Raw genomic sequence first — 17,500 nt, 5'->3', positions numbered from 1 at the left:
GTCTCGACAAAATATCAGGCGATACCATGGATGGACGGAGCTGTAACTTATGTTTTTGGAATCAGAAAATGGCGAAGAATAAAATGAAATTATTTTTGGATCGTTTAATAAAAAAATAACTTTAATTACAAGTTTCCGATTTTTAATGACCAAACTCATTCATTAGTTTTTAAGCCACCAAGCTGAAATGCAATACCGAAGTCCGGCCTTTGTCGAAGATTGCTTTGCCAAAATTGAAAAATGAGGGAGTGACAGTGCCGCCTCAACGTTTACAAAAAGCCGGATATGACGTCATCAAAGGTATTTATCGAAAAATGAAAAAAAAAATCCGGGGATATCAGTCCCAGGAACTCTCATGTCAAATTTCATAAAGATCGGTCTAGTAGTTTAGTCTGAATCGCTCTACACACATACACGCACAGACAGACACACAGACACAGACACACACACACACACTCACACACGCACACACACACACACAGACACAAACACACAGACACACACACACAGACACACACACACCCACACACACACGCGCCACACACACACACACATACACCACGACCCTCGTCTCGATTCCCCTTCTATGTTAAAACATTTAGTCAAAACTTGACTAAATGAAAAAAGAAAGAACAAGTCGCGTAAGGCGAAAATACAACATTTAGTCAAGCTCAGTCGAACTCACAGAATGAAACTGAACGCAATTATTAATGCAATTTTTCAGCAAGACCGTATACTCGTAGCATCGTCAGTCCACCGCTCGTGACAAAGGCAGTGAAATTGACAAGAAGAGCGGGGTAGTAGTTGCGCTGAGAAGGATAGCACGCTTTTCTGTACCTCTCTTCGTTTGAACTTTCTGAGCGTGTTTTTAATCCAAACATATCATATCTATATGTTTTTGGAATCAGGAACCGACAAGGAATAAGATGAAAGTGTTTTTAAATCGATTTCGGAAATTTGATTTTGATAATAATTTTTATATGTTTAATTTTTAGACCTTAATTTTTGTTTTTAATCCGAATATAACATTTTTGGAATCAGAAAATGACCAAAATCATTATTAATTTTTAAGCCACCAAACTGAAATGCAATACCAAACCCCGGCCTTCCTCGAAGATTGCTTGGCCAAAACTTTAATCAATTTGATTGAAAAATGAGGGTGTGAATATCGACAGTGCCGCCTCAACTTTTACAAAAAGCAGGATATGACGCCATCAAAGACATTTATCGACAAAATGGAGAAAAAAAACCCAGGGATATCATTCCCAGGAACTCTCATGTCAAATTTCATAAAGATCGGTCCAGTAGTTTACTCTCAATCGCTCTACACACACACACACGCACGCACACACATACACCACACCCTCGTCTCGATTCCCCCCCTCTACGTTAAAACATTTAGTCAAAACTTGACTAAATGTAAAAAACACACACAGACACAGACACACACAGACACACACAGACACACACAGACACACAGACACACAGACACACACACACACACACACACACACACACACACACACACGAAAACACACACACACAAAATGAGAGTGAAAGAGAGAGAGAGAGAGAGAGAGAGAGAGAGAGAGAGAGAGAGAGAGAGAGAGAGAGAGAGAGAGAGAGAGAGAGAGAGAGAGAGAGAGAGAGATCAAATCAAATCAAATCAAAATTTATTTTACGAGGGTTGTTGCATTTAAGCAATATAAACGAGCTTCTTTTCAACCAGCCCTCTCCCACAGAGAGAGAGAGAGAGAGAGAGAGAGAGAGAGAGAGAGAGAGAGAGAGAGAGAGAGAGAGAGAGAGAGAGAGAGAGACAGACAGACAGACAGACAAACAGACAGACAGAGAGAGACAGAGAGAGAGAGAGAGACTCAGAGAGAGACAGAGATCAGCGAATCTGTCATATTCATATACTTAACGGCACAGTAAGCCTCTCGTAAACCATCACAGATACTGTCAGGCTTTTACGGACACACAGTACAAACACCCTTCCATTTGAACGCTCACCAAACGGGAACATCTTAGGTGCCCTACGTAAAGAGCGAGCAATTTTTAAACAATTAATTTTGCGGATTGTCTCAGAGACAATCGGACCATGGTGCGTTTTTGCGCTAGACCTAACTTTTAAAATCTAAATAACAAATTGACAGCTTGTTACACAAACATTCTTAAATCATAAAATAGTTCTTTTTTCATCATGACAAGATCAGTACAATTCGAAGTTTTGAAAGTTTGAAAAAAGAAAAGCCCGGAAGCAGGGTCACGCAAGGTCGTGGTTCTTGTAGCAGACGACGGTTTATGTCAAGTCAAGTCAAGTATTTTATTGTTTTGGGCCCTATCGTCAGTTCCTCTGAACAGTCAAAAGCCATCGCTAGGGTTCTTGTGAACCACAGCCGTTTGTTTCGTGCATAGTCAGAGGTACATAATAACGTGCTATTGCAGATAAGCTCACATCGAGTCGCATTCAAATTACTAACTGACAACTACATTGTGAAAAAGGGAAACTGGATCACACGGGTTCACGATGGCTCAGGGGTAAGATAAACCACGCAAAAATAAATTCTTTGAAAATTGCTCGCTCTTTACGGAGGGCACCTAGGATGTTCTCAAGCGGTGAGTGTTTAAATGAAAGGGTGTTTGTACTGTGTGTAAAAGCCTGACAGTATCTGTGATGGTTTACGGGAGGCTTACTGTGCCTTTAAACACGTGAGCCTCAAGGACTATGTACCGTAACTTCACCCTTTGAGGTAAACATGTACACTCGGATATAGGTAGTACGACTTCATCTGTGAAACAAACTGTCGTGTCTGGCGTCGTCGTGTCTCGCAAAGATAAATCTAACCCAGCCGCCTCGTCCGGAAGTATGTAATGATTTCACAAGCACACACAAACAACACGGCTGAACGTTGGGCGTTCTATCAAAACACTAAATAGGTGAGATGTTTAATACCTCTTGAACTGAACATTTAACATTCATCAGGGGAGCTTATCGCATAAGAATCCGACATTCTCAGTCATTTCGTGGGGTCTTGGCAGAGAAAACCAAACACTTAGCATCGCGTTTCAGATTATCAAAAATCATTGCAAATTGAAATTAAAACGACCAGTCACGTTAATCTGATTGACACTTATCATTCGCAAGGATGGATTTCATCGGCCGACTTCATAAACGCTACATTGAAAGGTTCTACAATTTCGTACTCAGGGGCCTTCCTTCACTCCGTATTTTTAGGAAATAATTCTGAACATGCCGCCGATCGAACACAGAAAATATCAGGAGGTCTTGATGCTAGAAGCTACAATTTACAAAATGCCTTTAATGTTTTTATTTTAAATTTTTTAAATTTTTTAAATTTATTTATCTATGCGCAAAGGAGCTCAGAGACAGTGGTGTAACACAGTTGTGCTTATACAATCAAGAAACGAAGAACTCAAACTCTTTATTATGTCAATCTACCACGCAGTGCTAAACCTCGTGTTTCGAGTCAATCCCTTCGTTTGGAATGCATTTTCGAAAGAGCATAAAAGTCAGACCATTTAACAGACACACTTGACACTTTGTGAACTTATCATCCCATATCTCAAACCAATGTAAACCGAATATGAAGTTTTTCGCGAAACAAATCAAGGAGTAATTAGCTTTTTAGTGAGTGACAATTTGTGGGGGCCCCACTGTACTTCGTTTCTTGTCCTCGATTCTTTGACATCTACGAAGATGGCCACAGAGAGCTACACCTTTAAAATGCAAACAGGTCAAGAGCCATGTTCGATGTCAGCACAGACGTTGCCGTTCAAAGAGTAGCATCATGGGTGACTAAGGTGGTGTGGTTGCCATTGTCAATACTGCTGTCATTCTCACCCCTGCCCTGGCCGACGTCCTCTCCATGCTGACCTTCAACTGTCGCAGCGTCCTTGACCCTCAGCAGTGTCTGCAGCGTCTCCCTGTCCACCACTCTGGAGCTGACGCATATCCTGACCAGCTCGTGCACGCTGGCCGGCTGCCATGTGGCGATCTCCGTCCTCAGCCTGCCTAGCGTCTTCTTCGTTCTCTTCTCCATCCTCCGCGCCCTCCGCTTCCGCAGGACACTGTTCAGCGTGTAGAGGAACGGGTTGAGCGCCGAGTTGAGCGGCAGCACGAAGATGGCGGCCCACACGTTGACCACGCCAGGGACGGGAGCGCCCCGGGCAGCCAGCAGCCCCAGCAGACCGATGGGGAACCAGCAGCAGAAGTCGGTCAGCACCACGACCAGAAGGCGCCGCGCTAGAGCCATGTCTCGTTCCCGCATCTGATTTCCCGCTGCCTTGCTGGAGTTACGCACTGCGCTGTAGATGACGGCCTGCCCCACGCCGATGGCGAGGAAGAGGACAAAGTTGAGGACGATGAAGACAGCGAAGGCGTATCTCTGCCCTGAGAACTGCTGCCTAGTGATAGGCAGAGGCACACAGATACCGTTCTGTCCGTAGAACTCTAACCCCGTCAGGAGAGGCACTGCAGCCAGCACACAGCCCAGGACCCAAGCACCGCAGCAAAGAACGACGGTGACAGAATGACTGAGGTGCAGGTGAGAGTGGAAGGGGAAGCAGATGACCAGGACGCGGTCCAGCGTGATTAGACACACCACGAAGACCGACACCTCGCTGGACACGAACGACAGAAAGCCGGCCACCGTGCACGTCACACTGGTCTTCCAGCCGTTCTCCTGAGCTACGTATTCCCCTCTGAACTGAACGTCAGCCACGCCGATCACCATCATATAGATTCCCATCAGGAGATCAGAGAGGCACAGGTTCTTTACCAGGACTACGGACGCGGATGCCGAGTTGTGCGTGGCGATGACCACCCTGTAGACCAAGACCCCGATGTTACCGACAATGGCCTGGCAAGACAGCACCCAGAGAAATGCCCTGAAGAAATCCTGAGCCAAAAGGTCACTGCAGGAAGAGAGCTCATCGAAAGGAGCGTAGCATCTCAACACCGTAGGATGAAAATAATGACAGCATAGTTTTGATTCGTCGGTATGCAGTTCTTCGAGGGAGGTCAAACCGAACAGAGATCCCTCAACATACCTCTGCAATGGATTTGTTCTCAGGTCGAGGTGCTTCAGGCTTGACAAGGGACTAAACGCTTTGTCGTCTATTACCTCCAAACCAACGTTAGTCATGAGCAAAGTTCTCAGGTTGCGAAGCTGTCCTATTGCTAATTGTAAAGCAAAGTCACTGCCGATAGTTGTCACAAAAGAATTATCAGACAGGTCCAAAAACTCAAGCGCAGAAAAGTGTCGGAGACTGAGAGAAAACAGACCTGTCAGTAGGTTAAAGCTGAGATCGAGAACTCGAAGCTGAGGCATGTTGAAGAGAGTCACATTGCCAAGCCCGCATGAAGACAAGTTGAGGAAGGCGAGGTACTCCATGTAGTGGAGTTTTTCCAGAGTCACATTAGAAGCGTGGCTCAGGTCCAGGTAGCGCACGTGAAGGTTCTCCAGAGGGTCGATCATCCCGGAACACGTGTAGGCCCAGCCTTCACAACGGCAGCCCTGGTCACGTGGGCAGGTCATGTGACAGAACATCTCGTCGTCCTTGTTGGGGCAGTGGTAGATGTTGTCACACAAACGGTCACTGTCAACGCAGTTGCCAGAACCGTGACACCTGTAGTAACCTGGACATGTCACATTGTCCATAGTAATGCCTTCATCTTCTCCCCGCGGGCAGTCCTGCTCTCCGTTGTTGAGGAGAAAGGTCGGGATGCAGAGGCCGCCCTGACAGTGGAAGAAACCTTCACCGCAGTCTCCAGTGACGAGGGAAGACATTCCAGTCCCGTCTAGGTGCACCCTTCGAGGTGGAGTGGCCGGAGAGGCTGATTCTGTGGTTAAGGCATTGCTTGCGCACTGTTGGAAGTAATTTGCATAGTGCATGGGAACACATCCCACGTCTTGACAAAGAACACGATGATGTGTACAAGATTCACAAAACTCTTCATCACTCTCATCAAAACAGTCCGGCATTCCGTCACACCTCTGCAAAACTGGAACCGCCTGGAACTTTCTGCAGATAAAAGACGTTGTCATCATTTTCACGAGTTTTCATTCACAAGCACCTGGGAAATAAATGTCATGTTCCCCGGGGAATAAATCCCCGGTTACCATAGTTGCAGGAAGCCCTATTACATGGATAATCAAAAGCAAACCCAATAGAAACGCTCGAGGATTCTTCGGCTCTTTTCATTGGCGTTTCCCCAGACCTAAACAGACGACACTGCTTCGCCAAGTTCCAAATACGAACTGGCAAACTGGCAAATGTAAACAAAAAACAAAACTACCTCATCAAAGGTCATACATTTATGCTTTATCGCAAACAAATGAAACCTATCGATATGTTTTATCTTCTCACAAAGTCATGGAGTGCGTGTATCTCTGTTTGGAGAAACACGAACGTCAAATCCAAGTCAAACCAATTGACCCCTGACACACACATTTTGACCCGTGCACAAGACGTTGTATCGATAAACTAAGCGCAAATAAAAAAATAATAATAAAAAAGCAAAGAACATAGCAACAAGAAATGAAGACATCTGACAAAGCCGAGCAAGCAGAATGACAAGTCTAATGAAAAACAGAGAGGCAATGAGAAACAAGATCGCGATTATCTTTCCTTCGCGGCACGACGCAAATCGTTTGTGTCCTTTGACCCAATTCGTGCAGTGCTGCAGGATGCAAATCTTCTGTGACCTTTGACTCAACGTAGCTCTTCAATATTCGATTACTAATATTTACCACTGAAAACCGAGGGGTGGAATACCGAGAGGGGCAGGGTGGTAGGGCGATGGTGAAATGTAATGAAGAGACACGTGTAGCAATAAGAGAAAACCGATTCTGCAATAACACAAACAAGAACAAACCCAACACTGACCTATATGAATATTTAATCAATAATATGATCGTCTGCGTTGCAGGTGTGCAAGTGAAGGGTTGGGGGGGGGGGGGGTAACTTGATCATTAATTTGTGTGTGTCAGTGTTTGTGTTCATGGACTGATTGTGAGGGAGGGGGAGGGTGGGGTGGGGTGTGTTTCAGGTGTTGGTGTGGGTATGAAACGAGCAAAACAATACCCACACCACAAAATCTTGGAGGCAAAAAACACTCGCCGTCGCATCATTTTGTCCGCACAATATTATATGCACCAACAACCGGAAAGAAAGGTGACAATGGAAAAAGACTCATCTTTGCTTCCTGCGATTCCTTGCCCCCGACTCGAACGTCGCACGATAATCCACATAACAGATCTGTTGTGAGATGGTCAACGCTGACTGTGCAAGCAAATCACCTCGTTTGAAATACGACAATCCTATCGCTCGAATGCAACATGTGGGCACTATCGTCTCAAAGGCGCTTACTGTTGGTTTCACACACCACTCTGTTGTCGGAACCTACAGAACTTCGCATCCTCAAACCTGACATACTTGTCTCAACATTATAAACTCAAATCACACACAGTAAGTTGCTTTCGCACGCCAGCTTTGAACAACGTGCTGGGGCCCCGAACATGCATTATAATAACAGAACTCGCGTTTCAAACCATGGCTCCCTGTGTTGATTTTTCACTTAATGTTGAACCACCAAAATGATGACAAAAACGATGTTTGAGGGTTTGTTGCCAGACCAGCTTTTTTGTCGGTCCTCGGGGGGCATATCGACTTTTGTTTCATATTTATTGACCGCGGCCTTCGGCCTTGGTCAATAAATATGAAACAAAAGACGATATGCTCCCCCTCGGACCGACAAAAAAGCTGGTCTGTCAACAACCCATCAAACATCTTATAATGTCTGCAGAGGGGCAAACTGCGGTTTGTGACAGTTGGTTTCATCGCTGCGATCTTGGCAGTCGTATTTTCCATCACACAACAGCGAGTAGTGCACGGCGGGCCCAAAACGACACTGAAACAGGGGCAGATGGAGAGGGGACCAACCAGAGTCGTCGTCATCATCTTCCTCCCCCCACTGACAGCGATGGAACGTCTGCACCAGCGAGCCGTCTGGACATTCCTTGGTCTGGAACTTGGTTGGCGTTTTGGATGCCCTGGGAAAAGAGACTCCGGACAGTGAAAGCTTACCTGTCTCGCGGGTCGGGTTTGGTCTCATGCAGATGAAGCCTTCAGGAGGAGCTTGGTCGGATTTGACTACACCACAAAGCAAAGGCTCTAGAGAGAGCCCCTTCTTCACATTGAGCACAGCACACTCCAGTGCCGTCCCTTTTCTCTGCAGCTCGCTTTGGTCATACGCTATGGGACCGCCCTGCTCTCCCCACTGCCACATGTAGCGGTACAAGTACCACAACCTGAGGTCGATTGGTTTTACTTTTCTGATGCCTACTACGGCGTTGGTAAAGCTGCTTTTGCGGACCATGTTTGCGGCGGCCTGCATTGCTCCAGGTTCTTGCAGTGAAGCCAGCGTTGCGTTGTACTTTGACTGGCAATATTTTTCAGCTCGGAGTGGCACCGTGCTTTTCACGAAGGCAGAAGAGATCCGGTGTCTTTTTTGTATGCGAAAAGTAGCCTTGAAACAGTAGTTGCTGTGAGGAAACCAGTCCCCGCAACCTTCGTTACGGTAAGTGCAGTTCTTCTCATCTTCACCAAACTCACAATGACGAATTCCGTCACATGAAATAGCTGCTGGGAGATTCGAGATTCCTTTGCAGAAATATTTCATGCGGCTTTCTAGTGTGTCACTTTTAAAAGGTGTGAATGCCGGAATGTCTCTCATGGGATGGGATGTGTAGGTGAGGTTCAAGACAGACTCTAGATTATACGTTGATGATGTTCTTATCAGGAGCAGCAAGGAATTGTGGATGCTCATAACAGGAGCTAAATTGAGATGAAACGATTCAGAGTAACGTTTGATCATGCGTCGAACTCCGTCTGCCAGAGCAATGAGTACCAAAGTATGTTCTGTATTTATCAGAATCGTCTCAAACTGAATAATAATTCCGTAACCTTTTGGGACGTTGATGACCCAGCCGTACTCTGGTACACACTTAGTATTCTTAAAGACTACTGCAACATGTCCTTCCATTGCCTCCAGAAGGTGTTTGCGAGTGTCCCCAGGACATTCCGTTACGTCTTTCGGACTGGAAGAAAATGTTATTCTACTTGCTGTTTGCAGTGCAGATGTTGGGGTTGGCGGAGAACGGGACGAAGAGGTCGCTGGGAATCGGACAACACGCCCTGTTGGCAGTAGAGTCACTGTTGATGAGTTTTGGATGCGTTGTGCTTGTGCCGCTTGTCCAAACACTGGGTGTGTACGTCTATCGGACAAAGCGTCAGTATCGTTACGTGGGTCTTTACGCCTGTTGTTCATGGCATCCTTCTGGGGGCTGGTCAGTGTGTGAATAGTGTATTCGTGCTGTCTGCTGCCAGCCCTTTCTTCATTGGTCGATGCGTCAGTTACTACGCGCGGATTGATGGACCTATAGATTACATTGTGTTGATTGCTCAATGTCGCGGGACCCCCTTGCTGTTTAGAAAGGGTGACTCTGCGTTGGGTCGTTGTTGTAAACATATCTCTGGACCGACTCGACGCTGTGCTTTTATCCACGACACTGCTGACAGCGTCTTGTGAATATGCCAGCTGAATGAAGGAGAGTGTTAACAGGCTCGCAAAACAGGCGAAGGAAAGCATACTGGTGAACACACACTGAAGAAAGATTACTGTTTAAGGACACTGCATCATGCTTGGTGGATGGATTGGTTGGTTGGCTATTGTTTTTATAACGTATCGCCAACTAATATATGGCTATCCAAGTCCGACGCAACTGTGTTTCCTTTCTCTGTTCATACGGCAGTCTCCATATGCTTCAAACTATTTCGCTGTTAAAAGAAGGTTCTAAAAATCTTATGTCTTTTCACATGTGTTACTTCAAACCTTGTTGAAAATCTTGATCTCCTTTCAAAAGTTAAACATCTTGTCCAGAGAACAAGAACAACAACAAGAACAAGAACAAGAATTTATTTTACCATAAAGCATAACAGCCATTGATATTTGGAACGTCCCGGAAAGAATCCTTCAGAGTTTCTGCACTGTAGTGTTCGTCACGAAATTCTTATACATCCACACACTTGATAAGGACATGTTCAATGGTCCATGGTTTAACGCATCCAAAGTAGCAGTATTGCGTGACTTTATCTTTCAAAAGATCTGCATGTATGAGGAATGGAAAAGATGCATGGTTACCTTGATTTAGAACAGGCTGCTGGAGGCTAAATATGAAACTAGTGATGGGACACCCTCGCAACGAACGCACGCATATAGGACACACACACACACACACACACACACACACACACACACACACACACACACACACACACACACACACACACACACACACACACACATACATGTATATTCAAATATACACGTTTGTTTGGATGATGTCATAATTGTACGTGCGTGTTCACGCACACACACTTGAACGCACCAAGCTCAGCTTAAAACATTGCATACGCCCCTGCGTGCGTATTGTAGCCAGGTTTTAATGGTCGCACTAAACTTCACTCTGAACAGAATTGAACACATTTTGAGCACGATTATGTGACAAGTTTTGAACACTTCGTGATAGAGTGCATAGTTCTACTAGCGAAAGAGGTACTCATAATAAACAGATATTGTTAGAACACCCACATGTGAACACTTTGTGTTCATTATGTAAACACTGGTAAAAACTATGTGTGCCATTATCGCATTTTTACTGATCACATGACAAAAACTACTGTTGTCATTGGTCAACTAGGAACTGTATATCAATTGACATCGCGCAGGAAGTTCCCAGCGAATTTGATATCGTGCAGGAAGTAGTTTATCAATTTTAATTTTGAAGAATAAAATCTCACCTGAAGGAAACAAATGTCTCCCTTTTTTTTAAATCACAAATTTATAAAAGAAAAGTAATTGAATCAGAAAGATTAAGCTATATGCAATGAATAAAATCAAACTTTTCCCACCCAGCTTTAACAGAGAAGTAGTAGAAAAGAATGTTACAATCTTACCGACTGAGGTAGTTGGAACAGCCATAAACAAAGCTGACCTTGAAAGTACCAGTAGTGGCAGTACTTAGAAAACTGTGAGATCTCTTGCAGTGTTTCAGCGCACATCACTCACAAAAAGGCAGGAAATGAGCAGCCGATTTAAACAGTTCGCATCTGCATGAACCATTGTCCACCTTTCTTAATCGTAGCCATACAACATCAACCGAACAACTTTCAGCATCTTTCACACAGTCACAGCGCAGTCGGAGGACGCCATTTTGGATGCATCGTAAGCGAGACTGAGCTTCGACAACATTATTATGCAGTCCGCCGATACCGACAAATACCTGGAAGCTTTCTTGGGCACAGGAAATGAGCTAGAGGACTTCGCTGATACTGCCTGGCGCACTTCAGTTCCTGCCATCGTTCAGAATTGCCAAATCGAACAGTCAAAAAGAGTACGACTGAGGAAGTAACAGGGACATTCTTCGCTGTTCCTTCTTACTGGCAACTCCACTGAACTTGTTAGCCTTTGTTGGTGATCTGTTTTGACCGTATATTTTTGTTCTTTTTTCATTATAAATGCCTTATTTTGTCTGAGAAAAAGAATCAGTTACTGAAAAAAATAAAAGGAAGAGCAGCAAAGTTAGGAAAGCAGGAAAAGACAATCCAACATTTCCAACATTAAATACAAGGCAGTAGCTTCCCTTGCGTTTGTCTGACTTCTTAGGTAGGTCTATGATTCCTACTGTTCCGAAATCGAATGCGATAAAATCGTTATCGTTAGATTTGACTGTGATATCAACATTTATCAGTCTGAATGTCTGTAAAGGCTGAATCATATCAGATCTCGGCTTACGCCTCGATCTGATATGATTTCTGCTTTCTCGACATTCAGACTAATAAATGTTGATATCACAGTCAAATCTAACGATAACTAATAATATTGCTATTTCATATGTTACGTGGATTTCCATTGGTCAATTGGGCAAAACTGAGCTCAGTGCAAAAGTGATATCGACGACATTTCCGTCGATATCAGTTTTGATATCGACGACCTCTTTATTGCTTCCCCACTTCAAAAACAAAAACACCTAAATTTAAAAACAAACAAATATATATGAAAATGTAATGATCCCAGAATTTAGTTGAGCAAGTGACTAAAGACTTTTTGAAAGAAAAGACATTTGAAAATACTGAAAAGTACAAGAAAAGAGTGAACAAAAAGAAATAATAATCAGAGGGAGGTGTTAATATCCATGGATTAAGAAACAGCATCAAAAGAAGAACATTTTCCCGTGATTTAAGGAAGATTTTGATGTAATATGTATTCAGGAAACGTATATCTTAGAACACGATGCAGCAGCGTGGGAAAGAGAATGGGGAGGGGCACTGTATTATACAGGGGAAACTAGTCACAGTATGGGACAGATGATACTCATAAAGAAGGGCTGTGCAGGCGAAATTGAGTGTATTTACAAAAGCCAAAGGATTATTGGTATTCACGTTGTGTTTAATGATCATATTTCTCCAAGTTCTTAGGACTGGCTGTGAACAGACTGAAATCGGAGGCCATGTGGTTGGGTTCACAGAAGTACTCTGAGGAGCAGCCATGTGGCTTCAGATGGAAATCTAAAGTCAAAATTCTTGGTATATATTTTTGTAATAATTTAGAAGCCTCGGAAATCGAAGAAAACTGGACAGAAAAAATCAATCATATTCAGAACACAATGATTAAGTGGTCTAAGAGAAACTGCAGTATAATGGGAAAGATTTGCCTTGTAAAATCACTTTTGATCCCTCAATTAACACATTCTTTGCAAGCTTTGATTATACCCGAAAAGATCATAATATGTAAACTGAACTCAATGTTTTTCAGATTCATTTGGAAAAAAAGATTTTCAAACACAAAAGCCTATGAAAAGGTAAAACGAAAAGTTATGTGCCAGGAAACAAGTAAAGGTGGCCTAAATATGATTGATTTGGGTGACTTTCAAAAATCCTTTGTACTTGGATGGTTTTCGAAATTACTGCAACCAAACGAAGAAGCTTGGAAAAGTATTCCACTCAGTATGTTCTCCAAACTCGGAAAAAATCTATGCTGCTTTCAAGCAAACGTCAAACCAGCCTTATTTAAAGGGTTGGGGTTGATTACAAACAAGTTCTGGAAAAGCGTTTTAGAATGTTGGCTTGACAACCATGAAAAGATATTACCATGCGTGCAAAAAATGACCCAGCTGGAGAATTTATGCCTATGGAATAACTCTCTAATTGTTTATCGTGGCAAGACAATGTTTCTACGTGAGTGGGTTACATCTGATATATGCTATGTGAAGGATTTATACGAGAACAATATGTTTTTACCATTTCACAGGATTTGTGAAAGAGTTGGGCATGAACCAACAAGACTATTTGAATATGGGGCAATTCGCACAGCAATAGCATCCCTTTTTTTGAAGATGAATGATAATGGAATACAAGCTATGAAGGTAATGGATTATCAAAAAATAAGTGCATTTAAACCCAGGCAGTTTCGTAAATTAATGGTAGACGCTTATCAAACTGAGACTATTGCAATCAGTTTCTGGAAAAGAAAGATGGGAATTGAAATAAACAAGGACATTTGGCAAATAGCAAGCAACGCATCAAAAGAAGTCAGATTGAGACTGCTACACTGGAAAATAACTCATAACATTTATCCAACGAACATTGTATTGTATAAAATGGGCATTGCAGAGAGTATTAGTTGTACACATTGTACAGAAGAGACAGATTATATCGAACATTTCTTTTATTATTGTAGAAAAATAAGCAAAGTGTGGAATCTTGTTGAAGAAGCCTTCTTCACCGCTTGTTCGAAGAGAATTCATGTTGATGTGCGGGATGCCCTATTTGGCCTAGTTAAAAGGAATTCTATTTCATCCGCTGAAGCAAACTATGTCAATTTGCTGATCTTGATTGCAAAAATGTGCATAGGTATTTATAGATACGGTACCCCTTTAGAGATCGGATGTATTTTTGAAAAAGAGTTAAGTTTAAGAAAAATAATTGACTTGTGACTCGCATATATATATGTTGCTATCTGTGAAATTGAAATAAAAAAAATAAAAACAATAAATAAAAAAAAATTAAAAAGAGGGAGGGATATGGAACAGCCAAAACTGAGACAAATACTTTTGTAATTTCTTTACAGTAAATACAACTTGTCCAGAGAATTAGCAATAGATCTAACATTGACTGACTGTGAAAATTCCGGTCTCGATTTTGATATCACTGTCTCAACAGACCATAGCAGAAGATATCATCACACAGTCCGTCAATATTGGGTACTATTGCCAGCAGAGTTATGTACAATGTCACACAGTGTTCAAAATGTGTTACAGAGCCGTGTTCAAGATGTGTTCAATTTAATGTACAGTGTTAAATTCTGATCAACATGTCACGGGTTCGAATCCTGGCCGGAGCAGACACAGATCAACTGTACAATAATACAATACAATACAATACAATAACTTTATTAATCTCTAAAAGAGAAATTACATTGCTGAGCGTTTGTGTCCGTAATAATAACATACATAAAACATTCAAAATAAACATTTGTTCTTTGTCCTGAGAAAATATAGCACATTGGTTATCACATAAGAAAGTATATTAAAAATAAATTAACATGCATTCACCATCAACAATGCACAAAAGAAAGTCAGCACCTTGCCGGTTATCACATATTGTCTAAGAGAGTAGAATGCAAAACAAAATCAACAATACTGAAACAATACAGAACACTGACCCCGTGCATCAGAGCGACAACACCAGCATCTACCGCCCCACCTGAGAATTGAAGATGTGAATTGCAGATGGAATGAACGAATTTCTGTAGCGTGTGGATCTTGCGGTTGGTTGTCTGAATCTGTTGCTCCTGTCTGTCCGTCTACTGTCAAATTCCGGTCTGAGTGGGTGCGAGTCGTCAGCCAAAATCTTCTGTACCTTGTCAGTCAGTCGTCGTTCATGTGTTGATGTGAAATTGTCCTGCTTCCTCCCAACCACCCCACTTGCTTTCCTGATGAATTTATCTAATCTATCCCTGTCTTGCTTGTTGATGTTGCCACCCCAACACACGGAGCCAAAGTACAACACACTATTGCACGTTGAAGTGTAAAACATCTGAAGGATTTCTTGTCTGATGTTAAAAGACCTGAGTTTTCTCAAAAAGTACAGGCGAGAGTGGAGTTTCTTCACAAGGGCATCAGAGTTTGGTTTCCATGTCAACTTATTGTCTATAATCACCCCCAAATACTTATACTGCTCTACCTTCTCTACGACCTCCCCCTTGATCACTATCTCCCTGTGTACATGTTCCCCCCTCCTGTTGTCCATTATCATTTCCTTTGTCTTCCCCACATTAAGCTCTAAATAGTTGTTTTCACACCACCCCACAAACCTATCTACCTCCTGCCTGTAGTCAGAGTCGTCGTCAACAGTCAGCAGTCCGGTCAGTCCAGTGTCGTCAGCAAACTTGGTTATGGGGCAGGAGTCACTAGAACTTCTGAAATCTGCTGTGTAGAGAGAAAAAAGAAAAGGTGAGAGTACTGTGCCTTGTGGTGCCCCTGTGTTTGTGCAGATTGTGTCTGAAACTGATTGCCCCCCCCCACCCTAACATACTGTGGCCTGTTTGTCAGGTAGTCCATAACCCAGAGGATGGTGGCTGCTGGGACATTCATGCTAAAAAGCTTCTCCGCCATTAAATGAGGCTGTATAGTATTAAAAGCGCTGGAAAAATCAAAGAACATCAAGCGAATATAAGAGCCAGGCTTTTCTAAATGAGAGTAGATCTTGTTTAAAACATTCAACACAGCATCATCAACACTCCTGTTTTTCCTGTATGCAAACTGACATGGATCAATAAAATCTTTCACACAATCACTCAGTTTGAACAAAACAACTCTCTCAAAGACTTTCATACAAACAGAAGTAAGTGCCACAGGTCTCAGGTCATTCATGGTTATCACAGTCTTTTTCTTTGGCACAGGAACAATGCATGAAGTTTTCCATAGGGCCGGTACCCTGCTAGCTCCAAGCGACATGTTAAAAATGACTGAAAATGACTCTGCACATAGTTTTAAAACTTTGGGCATCATCCCATCTGGTCCCCCCGCCTTGCTAGCATTAACATTCTTCAGCCCCCTCTCCACCTCTTCTTCCGTCACCACTATTGGGGAATCCCCTTCCGTAAGCCCACTATCACTGGTCAACCTGTCCCGCATTGCCTTCCTTTCCCCGCTGAAGTCATGTTTATCGAAGCGTGCATAAAACTGGTTGAGATCATTTGCATCTGACTGTATGTGATGACTCAGAGATGGTATCCATGTCCCATCCCCGAGTCACCGTCGTGTCACGTAAAAGACCCGGGTCAATCTGCCAGAAGTGAAGGTTGCTGATGTCAACTGGGTAGCGCGAGGTTTGTTGCTGCGAGCTTTCCATTGGGGCAAAGCGACACCAATTTCCCAGCGGTATCATACAGTATTACATACAAGAAATGTGATAAACCTGTTAAACTCCGTTCTTTCTTTAGTCTGGTTGAGGGACAAGTAAATAAACGATTTTTACACCCCCGGTATAGGGGTGTGTATAGGTTTCGGTCGATGTGTTTGTGTGTTTGTGTGTTTGTGTGTTTGTGTTCGCATATAGATCTCAAGAATGAACGGACCGATCGTCACCAAACTTGGTGAACAGGTTCTATACATTCCTGAGACGGTCCTTACAAAAATTGGGACCAGTCAAACACACGGTTAGGGAGTTATCCCAGCGAAGCTGGAGGTATCCCGTGAACGCTATACTGTAATCGATTTGAGAAATGTGCACACCGAATAATACATGATAAAGAAGGATTCGTTGTGCCCGGCTACGTGCTACAGTTGGAGATGGAAGTTCACCAAAAATGGGGACCATACTAACAAAAATACGGTGGGTAAAATAGGCGCCCCCATTTTTTCAGCAAACGCCACCCCAGGCCGCTTTGGACGGGTAGAAATTCCGTAGTTTCCAAGTCTATGGATAAAGCTCGCGTAAGAAGAATACGTCACGGTCGAAAGTCTTTGACGTCAATTAATGCATCATGACGTCATGCCTCCCTGTAGTCTTTCTCTCTCGCGCAGTGTGTGTGTTTGTGTTCATTTTGTGCACATGTGTTAGTGTTACTGTGTGTGTGTGTGTGTGTGTATTTGTGTGTGTGTGTGTGCGCGCACGCGTGCACTATGATGAGTCTGTACTCGTATGTGTGTGGTGTGTGTGTATTTGTGTGTGTGTGTGTGTGTGTGTGTGTGTGTGCGTGCGCACGCGTGCATGAGTCTGTACTCGTGTGTGTGTAAGTGTGTGTGTGGGCATAAGTGTATGTGTGTGCGTGTATGTGTGTTTGTTTGTAAAGGTGTGCATGTCCGTCTGTCCATATGTGCGTATGGGTGTGTGTTTTGTGTGTATGAAGTTT

General features: G+C 43.3%; 1 protein-coding gene across 1 annotated transcript; it reads right to left on the bottom strand.

The window, feature by feature from the left end:
* Positions 1-3,794: 3,794 nt before the first annotated feature.
* On the bottom strand, positions 3,795-6,071 carry LOC138974595 (G-protein coupled receptor GRL101-like). The gene has a single exon (XM_070347315.1). The coding sequence runs from the start codon at positions 6,069-6,071 to the stop codon at positions 3,795-3,797; it is 2,277 nt and encodes a 758-aa protein (XP_070203416.1).
* Positions 6,072-17,500: the final 11,429 nt, after the last annotated feature.

The sequence above is a fragment of the Littorina saxatilis genome, linkage group LG8, assembly GCF_037325665.1.
Source record: "Littorina saxatilis isolate snail1 linkage group LG8, US_GU_Lsax_2.0, whole genome shotgun sequence".
NCBI classification, from domain to species: domain Eukaryota; kingdom Metazoa; phylum Mollusca; class Gastropoda; order Littorinimorpha; family Littorinidae; genus Littorina; species Littorina saxatilis.
This window is presented reverse-complemented; position numbering and strand designations above follow the sequence as displayed.